Here is an 11367-nt window from a genome sequence, read left to right on the forward strand (position 1 = left end):
CTAAAAAAGACCTGAAAAGACACAGAATTACCAAAAAAGAAACAAAACAACCACAAAAGACACAAAACGACCAAAAAAGAAACAAAACGACCAAAAAAGAAACAAAACAACCAAAAAAGAAACAAAACAACCAAAAAAAGAAACAAAACAACCAAAAAAGACACAAAACAACCAAAAAAGAAACAAAACAACCAAAAAAGACACAAAACGACCAAAAAAGACACAAAACGACCAAAAAAGAAACAAAACCACCAAAAAAGACACAAAACGACCAAAAAAGAAACAAAACAACCAAAAAAGAAACAAAACAACCAAAAAAGAAACAAAACAACCAAAAAGAAACAAAACAACCAAAAAAGAAACAAAACAACCAAAAAAGAAACAAAACACCCAAAAAAGAAACAAAACAACCAAAAAAGAAACAAAACAACCAAAAAAGAAACAAAACAACCAAAAAAGAAATGTAAAATGACAAAAAAAAGACACAAAATTGCCAAAAAAAGAAACAAAACAACCAAAAAAGAAACAAAACAACCAAAAAAGAAACAAAACAACCAAACAAGAAACAAAACGACCAAAAAAGAAACAAAACAACCAAAAAAGAGACAAAACAACCAAAAAAGAAACAAAACAACCAAAAAAGACACAAAACAACCACAAAAGAAACAAAACAACCAAAAAAAGAAACAAAACAACCACAAAAGAAACAAAACAACCAAAAAAAGAAACAAAACAACCACAAAAGAAACAAAACAACCAAAAAAGAAACAAAATGATCAAGAAAAGATGTAACATCCTCCTTGTTCCTCCTCCTTGTTCCTCCTCCTGCTCTGCTCCATGTTACTGACAGGAGGAAACACTTGTAGTTTCCTCCTCCTCTAACAGCCTGTGACCTTTGACCTCCTCTCTAAGCGTGAGGAGTGTTTGGATGACCTTTGACCTGGAGTCCCTGAGGACTCGTCCTGACTCGTTGTGTTTCAGCTCCTCTGACTCTAAAAGATTCTTTTGTTTCTACTGAGAAGAACTTTGTTGACACAATTTAACACAATCAGAAGCCTGAAGTCATCTCAGAGGGTCCTGATGGTCTCAAAGGGTCCTGATGGTCTCAAAGGGTCCTGATGGTCTCAGAGGGTCCTGATGGTTTCAGAGGGTCCTGATGGTCTCAGAGGGTCCTGATGGTCTCAAAGGGTCCTGATGGTTTCAGAGGGTCCTGATGGTCTCAGAGGGTCCTGATGGTTTCAGAGGGTCCTGATGGTCTCAGAGGGTCCTGATGGTCTCAAAGGGTCCTGATGGTCTCAGAGGGTCCTGATGGTCTCAAAGGGTCCTGATGGTCTCAGAGGGTCCTGATGGTCTCAGAGGGTCCTGATGGTCTCAAAGGGTCCTGATGGTCTCAGAGGGTCCTGATGGTCTCAAAGGGTCCTGATGGTCTCAGAGGGTCCTGATGGTCTCAAAGGGTCCTGATGGTCTCAGAGGGTCCTAATGGTCTCAGAGGGTCCTGATGGTCTCAAAGGGTCCTGATGGTCTCAGAGGGTCCTGATGGTCTCAAAGGGTCCTGATGGTCTCAGAGGGTCCTGATGGTCTCAAAGGGTCCTGATGGTCTCAGAGGGTCCTGATGGTCTCAAAGGGTCCTGATGGTCTCAGAGGGTCCTAATGGTCTCAGAGGGTCCTGATGGTCTCAGAGGGTCCTGATGGTCTCAGAGGGTCCTGATGGTTTCAAAGGGTCCTGATGGTCTCAGAGGGTCCTGATGGTTTCAGAGGGTCCTGATGGTCTCAGAGGGTCCTGATGGTCTCAGAGGGTCCTGATGGTCTCAAAGGGTCCTGATGGTTTCAGAGGGTCCTGATGGTCTCAGAGGGTCCTGATGGTCTCAGAGGGTCCTGATGGTTTCAGAGGGTCCTGATGGTCTCAAAGGGTCCTGATGGTCTCAGAGGGTCCTGATGGTCTCAATGGGTTACACACAAAAACAGCAGAAAAAATAATAAATAATAAAACTACAAAACAGTCTATTTGAATGTAAATTAAAACTAGTAATAGTTTTCATTGTAGAAAGAAAATTCTCATTTTAAAAATGGTCTAGAAACATAAATGTGACACTGTGAAAGCTCCTGATGAACTTTAACTGGCTTCTCAGCTTGTCTACATATCAGATATAAATAAAGTTATTACTGTAAATAAAACACGTATTGTCAGTAAACAGACTCCAGAGGGTTAAATCTCCGCATCATGGATGAAACGCTGCCGCCGACTGAGTGAGACGCTTAAAATAAAGTAGAAACACGAGGAGCTCCGTTCTATTCTGGTGTCTGCAGGGTTCAGATGCCACGACAGCCCAGAGGACAATAATAGACAGTTACTGCAGCCGGGCCCCCACGGGCCCCCGCAGCCTCCCATGGGCCCCGGCAGCCTCCCACCATGGGCCCCCGGCAACCTCTCATGGGCCCCGGCAGCCTCCCACGGGCCCCGGCAGCCTCCCACCACGGGCCCCGGCAGCCTCCCACCATGGGCCCCGGCAGCCTCCCACCACGGGCCCCGGCAGCCTCCCACCACGGGCCCCGGCAGCCTCCCACCATGGGCCCCGGCAGCCTCCCACCACGGGCCCCGGCAGCCTCCCACCACGGGCCCCGGCAGCCTCCCACCATGGGCCCCGGCAGCCTCCCACCACGGGCCCCGGCAGCCTCCCACCACGGGCCCCGGCAGCCTCCCACCATGGGCCCCGGCAGCCTCCCACCACGGGCCCCGGCAGCCTCCCACCACGGGCCCCGGCAGCCTCCCACCATGGGCCCCGGCAGCCTCCCACCACGGGCCCCGGCAGCCTCCCACCACGGGCCCCGGCAGCCTCCCACCACGGGCCCCGGTAGCCTCCCACCATGGGCCCCGGCAGCCTCCCATGAGCCCCGGCAGCCTCCCACCATGGGCCCCGGCAGCCTCCCACCATGGGCCCCGGCAGCCTCCCACCATGGGCTCCCACGGGCCCCAGCAGCCTCCCACGGGCCCCGGCAGCCTCCCACCATGGGCTCCCACGGGCCCCGGCAGCCTCCCATAAGCCCTGGCAGCCTCCCACGGGCCCCGGCAGCCTCCCACCACGGGCCCCGGCAGCCTCCCACCACGGGCCCCGGCAGCCTCCCACGGGCCCCGGCAGCCTCCCACCATGGGCTCCCACGGGCCCCGGCAACCTCCCACCCTGGGCCCCGGCAGCCTCCCACGGGCCCCGGCAGCCTCCCCCGGGCCCCGGCAGCCTCCCACTTCCCAAAATTGAGGCAACAGATTTCAGGCAATATTATTAATAAAATCTAACTACGTTACAAGTCGAGTTAATAACTTAACAGGAAGTGTAAAGTGTCAATTAAAAACGGACTAATTCTATTGTGTTGGATTCATTCAGAATCCTCTTGATTTAGAATTACAGACACATAAAGATTATATTTAATGTGATCAGAATAAGTAGATTCCATCTCAAACATTTTATATTAAAGTTACTTAAACAACTGCCTCAAAACCAAGGACGCATTTATATTTAATACATTTTATCAGATATATGAAGTAAAATGAAATGACTACAGAATAATTTATTACAGTGCAGAAGTTTGGAAGGAAACTAAAGTACATTTATTTAAAGTAAAGAGTCTCTGTTTGACCTTCATCAGCTAGCAGGGACGGCAAAATTTAACAGAAATATTTTTGTTAACAAGAAAAATGCAACATGTAAAAATGAACAGAACCACAGGTTAAATATTTATAATAAAAAACAGAAACTGCAACTATGAGAACAAGCTTCAGGTCTGAGGTAGTGCAACAAAATAAATAAATGCAATAAACAATAACAGTTAGAACAATATTTAGAGGTTGTATGCTGTATACAATATTAGGAAAGCTTGATAAAAAAATAACATTAACTTAACTTAAGTGTTCATTCCCTGGCTAGATGTTGATACTTTTGAAATAAGTATCGTATCCGGATACAATGTTTTAGTATCGATACTTTTTGAGTATCGATACTTTTACTTTTACTACTTTAAGGCTGACTTAACTTCAGAAAAAACATGCAAATACACAAAACACAAGCAAAAGAAGAAAAGATCTTCATCAGTTTGACAACAAGAGCAACATTTAGAAAACGCTGCATCACATTTTACATTTCAGTCATTTTCCAAACTGGAAACATCCATTTAAAGATGAAACCTTCCTCCATGTGAGGAGGAGGAGGAAGTCTTCTACTACATTATATTATCAGTGTACATTATATTATAAGTGTACATTATATTATAAGTGTACGTTATATTATAAGTGTACATTATGTTGCGTTACATTATTAATCAGCCGGTGTTGTGTGTCTGTGTGGAGTTTTAAAGTGGAACCAGTTTGAAGCTGCAGCAGCATCAGTTGAACTCTGTTTGGACGTTTCCTAGAGAACAAGAAACATTCACAAAACACAACGAAAGAAAAGCAGAAACAACAACAAACAACTAGAAAATTTCCTCTGGGGAAATTCTGAAAGGGCCACGGGGGCTACTGCCGGTGTGTGTACACTATGATGAGATTCTTCAGAGATTTATAACAATGCCCTTTAACCTCAAAATGTGTGTGTGTGTGTGTGTGTGTGTGAATCTGTAACTGTAATCACATCAAAGATCAAAGGCAATCAGATCAAAGCAATCAACAGAATTAACTGCAGCTGTAGAATGTTCCTGAACAGTGACAGCAGAGGTGGACAGACTGAATTTCTGGCCTTGAACAGAAAGCATTTTTGGCAAAACCATAATACCTATCATTGATCCGACTTCACTTTGAGCGTCCTGAGTTCTTCCTGAACGTCTACATATGATTTTTTTAAGAAAAATTTAAAAATAGCTTTGTTAGAGCGATCTAAAAAACTGTTACATCTCCCTTTTTCATAAATCTCCCTGTGTTTTTAATATGGGAGCCAATGAGGCTGTTGGTGGTGTTGGTGGATCATCTGTGCGTCCTACGCCCAAACTATAACTCTGACAGCTTTACCAGAGGATTGTGAGGGAGAAGACTAATTTTCCTACGTTTCTATGTATAAATTATTTCTGTAGAGTGGAATTTGCGGCCTGGAGCGCAGTTTTCATATTTATTTTTTGACAGTTTTTTCTCTCCCTCTACACTCTGGTGATGACATCACACACTGTGACACGAACATTCCGTGCAATACACACCCATTATAATCTCAGAATTTCTCCAAAAATGATCATGGTCATTGAACAGGGATTGATAAAAAACTATATGGCCTATCGAAACGTGGATTAATACACCGATACACAAGACTTGTGTCTACTGTTTAAAGTTTAAATGGAGTCTCTAGGTGAAATTATGCCGGAGAAGTAGACGTTTAAAAATCTCCAATTATTGTTCTTTTTCCCTCATTTTTTGTCGGCCGTCCCATTCACTTCAATGCAAAATGTCCCGAGGCCCTAATAAGGACATTAAGAAGAGATGAAACTAACTACGGCTGTAATACGTTAATATTACGCCTTTTTCGTCACATTTCTGTTGGAAACAAATTCACTGCGTAGTTTTTCCTGGGAATCCTAGAAAACTCATCCATCAATCTACACTGTAAAAAATATTTGTAGAAATTACAGTAAAACACTGTCAAATTGCATGAGAAATAGGACGTAAAATAAAAAATTGCATATCGCCGTAACAGACACTTTAAATTTTCGTAAATCAAGGAATAGTACAAAACTTTTGAAAACACAGTTTTACTGTAAAAATATAAAACAATTCATGTAAAAGGAATGGAGACATACCATAATGTCACAAGGACACAATGACCCTAAAAACAACATGAATATTCAGTCTAAATTACAGTTTTTGATCGCATTTACATTTAAATTTACAGTAGAAAACCCACTCACTTTTTTTTTTACGGTAAAATTCTGGCAACCACAGCTGCCGGTATTTTACCATAAATCAAACAAAACATTTTTTTACAGTGTGCTGTCATGATGTCACATGTTCCTGTGGAGAAATACTTAGAGCAGCCGTAGACTTCTATGAGAAAAAAGGTGTAGAAACGTTATCCTGGAGCCCTGAGAGGCTCACAGAGGTCTCAAACTCAAAGTACCTGGAGGCCGCTGGAGGCAGTGTCACAATGACCAAAAAAGACATAAAATGACCAAAAAAGACGTAAAATGACCAAAAAAGACACAAAATTACAAAAAAAAAGACGTAAATTGACCAATAAATATGTAAAATGACAAAAAAAAGACACAGATTGAACAAAACAGACATAAAATTACCCAAAAAGACGTAAAATGACAAAAAAAGACACAAATTGACCAAAAAAGACACAAAAGTACCCAAAAAGATGTAAAATGACCAAAAAAACCCCCACAAAATAACTAATTAAATCGTAAAATGACCAAAAAAAGATGTAAATTGACCAATAAATACATAAAATGACTAAAAAAGACACAAAAATAACCAATAAAGATGTAAAATGACCAAAAAAAGACACAAATTGAACAAGAAAAGACACAAAATTACTAAAACAAGAGGTAAAATGACAAAAAAGGACAATGTTTTTTATCACTTGCATTTCTATGCACCTTCAAAATAAATTGAGGCTCCAGAAGGTTTTTTCTTTAAGCCTCATTAAAACCAGCCTCTCATGATGATCTACAGTTATAAGTTAAATCAAACAAAACATGTTTTTACAGTGTACCCGGATACTTTATTTAGTATGGATACTTTTGAAAACCCGAGTTGTTAAAGTTATCAGTTTAAACTGTTTTTAACTGATTTTTTAAATATAAAACCAAAATGTTTTTGTGTTCTCCTGCTGCTCATCATCACTGAATCTTCTCCAGATAGAAAGGTAGAATACTGCATCAAACGGCTGATAATGATCATGTTCCAGTGTGTCTTTAAGGTTCTCCAGCTGCTGTCATGATGTCACGAGTTCCTGTGGAGAAATACTTAGAGCAGCCGTAGACTTCTATGAGAAAAAAGGTGTAGAAACGTTTTCCTGGAGCCCTGAGAGGCTCAGAGACAGAGAAGCTCTGCAGACAGACACTTTAACTCTCAGAGCTGCAATTAGTGCTGCAGCAGAGCAGGAGGAGGAGGAGGAGCAGGAGGAGGAGGAGCAGCAGGAGGAGGTGATCTAATGTCAGGACATGCAACATCTGGACCTGAGAACGCTGCACACTGTAATTTGTGCAGTAAAAACAAGGCGAGGTGGAAAAAGACAAGAGCTGCTGACTCCTCGGTACCTGTCATTAGTCGGCCCCGGGCCCTTCATCTCCCTGGCATCTGGTGGGAACCAGGAGCAGGAGGAGGAGCAGGAGGAGGAGCATGAGGAGCAGGAGGAGGAGGAGGAGGAGGAGGAGGAGTGGTGGTCCAAGGGCAGGAGGCCCACGGGGAGCTGAGAGCTCCTGCTGGAGGTTTCGTTTTTTGTCATTTTACTTCATTTTTGGTCATTTGTTCCTTTTTTTTGGTAATTTTGTGCCTTTTTTGGTAAATTTACTTAATTTTTAAAATACTTTTGTGTCTTTTTGGTTTAGTTTTTTGTCATTTTACTTATTTTTTGGTTATTTTGTGCCTTTTTGGATATTTACGTCTCTTTTTTTGGGTAACTTTGTACCACTTTTGGTTATTTGAGAGCTCCTGCTGGAGGAGCAGAGATCTCCTGCTGGAGGAGCTGAGGGCTCCTGCTGGAGGAGCAGCAGGATGGATGCTGGAGGAGCTGAGATCTCCTGCTGGAGGAGCTGAGGGCTCCTGCTGGAGGAGCAGCAGGATGGATGCTGGAGGAGCTGAGATCTCCTGCTGGAGGAGCTGAGATCTCCTGCTGCAGGAGCTGAGATCTCCTGCTGGAGGAGCTGAGGGCTCCTGCTGGAGGAGCAGCAGGATGGATGCTGGAGGAGCTGAGATCTCCTGCTGGAGGAGCTGAGATCTCCTGCTGGAGGAGCTGAGATCTCCTGCTGGAGGAGCTGAGATCTCCTGCTGGAGGAGCAGAGAGCTCCTGCTGGAGGAGCTTAGAGCTCCTGCTGGAGGAGCTGAGATCTCCTGCCGGAGGAGCTGAGATCTCCTGCTGGAGGAGCTGAGATCTCCTGCTGGAGGAGCTGAGATCTCCTGCTGGAGGAGCTGAGATCTCCTGCTGGAGGAGCTGAGATCTCCTGCTGCTGATGGTCTGATGAGGTTTCACAGGCTGCTGCAGCTCTGAATGAGGAGCTGAACTCCTCTTCACTCTGGTTATGAGGAGCAGAAACTAGAGCTGCTCCTCCTGGAGGTCTTTGTTCCTGAGGAGGTGCTCTGGAAACAAAGACGCGTCCATGGCTGATGTTTGTGTTCTGAGTTCTGCAGAGAAACGTTTCAGGTGTGATGAGGATCTAGATCAGGAGTCTCAAACTCACAGTACCTGGAGGCCGCTGGAGGCAGGTCACAATGATCAAAAAAGATATAAAATGACTAAAAAAAGACACAAAATTACTAAAAAAAAGACGTAAATTGACCAATAAATACGCAAAATGACAAAAAAAGACACATATTGAAAAAAACAGACATAAAATTACCCAAAAAGATGTAAAATGACCAAAAAGACACAAATTGACCAAAAAAAGACACAAAAGTACCCAAAAAGATGTAAAATGACCAAAAAACCCCACAAAATAACTAATTAAATCGTAAAATGACCAAAAAAAAGACGTAAATTGACCAATAAATACATAAAATGACTAAAAAAAGACACAAAAATAACCAATAAAGATGTAAAATTGAACAAAAAAAGACACAAAATTACTAAAACAAGAGGTAAAATGACAAAAAAGGACAGTGTTTTTTATCATTTGCATTTCTATGCACCTTCAAAATAAATTGAGGCTCTAGAAGGTTTTTTCTTTAAGCCTCATTAAAAACCAGCCTCTCATGATGATCTCCAGTTATTAGACCTCCTGGTTTTCTTCAGTTTCTGGTTCATCTAAAGGTTCATGTGTTCATCATAATATCTGTCCCAACAGAAGATTGCTATTTTTAAGCAATTACGTATTTTGTGTCTTTTTGGTTTCTTTTTTTGTCATTTTACTTCATTTTTGGTCATTTGTTCCTTTTTTGGTAATTTTGTGCCTTTTTTGGTAAATTTACTTAATTTTTAAAATAATTTTGTGTCTTTTTGGTTTAGTTTTTTTGTCTTTTTACTTCATTTTTGGTCATTTGTTCCTTTTTTTTGGTATTTTTGTGCCTTTTTTGGTAAATTTACTTAATTTTTAAAATAATTTTGTGTCTTTTTGGTTTAGTTTTTCTGTCGTTTTACTTATTTTTTGGTCATTTTTTTTGCCTTTTTGGATATTTACGTCTCTTTTTTTGGGTAACTTTGTACCACTTTTGGTTATTTGACAAGAGTTTCTCTCCGTCTGCCGTTCAGATACGACCACAGCGTTATTATTACTATTATTATTATTATTATTATCGTCATTATTATTCTGTCTCTTCAGACGCTGACAGGTTTTGTGTTGGAGAGTTTATGAAATGAGAGGATTGATTTTCGTCCCCAGGATTTGACCGATTGGTTCGCTTTGCTTGAGAAGATTGAACCCTTTTTCAGATTACATCATTTTAGTATTTTTCTTCTTGTTTATAAGAGCTGGCCTTTTGCAGCGCTCCGTCTTTCTCTCTTTCTCTACTTCCTTTCTTTCTTCTTCTGCTGCTGGTTTCTCTCCTGACCTGCTCTGGTTCTGTTAGAGTCTCTGACGTGTCGTTGAGGAGAAACGTATCGAGTGTTTCCACTTCCAGACCTGTAATCTCTTCTTTTATTCCTCCTGAGGGAGCAGCAGACGGTGAATAAAAGGTGACGCCAGGCGACAGATCCTTCAAATCTAACTCCTCTTCAGAGACTCATTTAACACCTTTCTGTTACTTCATTCAGAGGCTGAATCGTCATTTTTATCCTGCAGGTTCAGCCATAAAAAACAATTCCTGACTTTTATGTTATTGCTTCTGTTTTTCTTTAGTTTTATTGTCTGTAAAGCTGGAAAAAAAAGTTCCCTACAAATGAAGTTTATCCTCATTAGTATTTAGTATATTTATCCTCTCCTGTCCTCTCCTCTCAGCTCTGTGTAAACAGCCTCTCCTGTCCTCTCCTCTCAGCTCTGTGTAAACAGATTCTCAGTCAATATTTGTCGCATGACCGGCAAAGTTTCTGAAAAAGACACAAAATGACCAAAAAATACCAAAGAAAACCAAACACATTTACCAAAAAAAGACATGCAATTACCAAAAAGACACAAAATTACCAAAAAATACCAACAAAAAGAGACATAATTACCAAAAAAAATACATTAAATTACCAAAAAGACACAAAATTACCAAAAAATACCAACAAAAAGAGGCATAATTACCAAAAAAAATACATTAAATTACCAAAAAGACACAAAATTACCAAAAAATACCAACGAAAAGAGGCATAATTACCCAAAAAATACATTAAATTACCAAAAAGACACAAAATTACCAAAAAATACCAACAAAAAGAGGCATAATTACCAAAAAAAGACATTAAATTACCAAAAAAAAATACATTAAATTACCAAAAAGACACAAAATTACCAAAAAATACCAACAAAAAGAGGCATAATTACAAAAAAAATACATTAAATTACCAAAAAGACACAAAATTAGCAAAAAATACCAACAAAAAGAGACATAATTACCAAAAAAAATACATTAAATTACCAAAAAGACACAAAATTACCAAAAAATACCAACAAAAAGAGGCATAATTACCAAAAAAAGACATTCAATTACCAAAAAGACACAAAATTACCAAAAAATACCAACAAAAAGAGACAAGTTTACCAACAAAAGACATAAAATTACAAAAGAAGACATTAAATTACCAAAACGACACAAAATGGCCAAAACAAGACATAAAATTACAATAAAAAGTCCACATATTGTACATATTGAAGTATCGTCATGTTTCCAGCCTCTCCTGTCCTCTCCCCTCTGCTCTGTGTAAACAGCCTCTCCTGTCCTCTCCTCTCTGCTCTGTGTAAACAGCCTCTCCTGTCCTCTCCTCTCTGCTCTGTGTAAACAGCCTCTCCTGTCCTCTCCTCTCAGCTCTGTGTAAACAGCCTCTCCTGTCCTCTCCTCTCTGCTCTGTGTAAACAGCCTCTCCTGTCCTCTCCTCTCTGCTCTGTGTAAACAGATTCTCAGTGTATATTTGTCACGTGACCGTTCCGAATCAATCAGAATTTAATGTTTTTAACAGGATCTGGTTTATTTTAAATGACAAATGGAGAATAAAGATATTCTGACACTAATATCAACATTTAACACAAGTTTTAGTCACTTTTTATAACTGAAACAATTTCAAACGTCTGTTTTTACAGTTTCTTTCTACGACAAACGGA

At 41.0% G+C, this 11367-nt stretch overlaps 1 protein-coding gene across 1 annotated transcript; it reads left to right on the plus strand.

Annotated features, from left to right (window-relative positions):
- Positions 1–2566: 2566 nt before the first annotated feature.
- On the plus strand, positions 2567–10112 carry LOC131974316 (proline-rich protein 2-like). The gene is made up of 2 exons (XM_059336575.1): positions 2567–3255; positions 10103–10112. The coding sequence occupies exons 1-2, from the start codon at positions 2567–2569 to the stop codon at positions 10110–10112; spliced, it is 699 nt and encodes a 232-aa protein (XP_059192558.1).
- The last annotated feature ends 1255 nt before the right edge of the window (positions 10113–11367 follow it).

Source organism: Centropristis striata, chromosome 7 (genome assembly GCF_030273125.1).
Source record: "Centropristis striata isolate RG_2023a ecotype Rhode Island chromosome 7, C.striata_1.0, whole genome shotgun sequence".
Classification (NCBI taxonomy): domain Eukaryota; kingdom Metazoa; phylum Chordata; class Actinopteri; order Perciformes; family Serranidae; genus Centropristis; species Centropristis striata.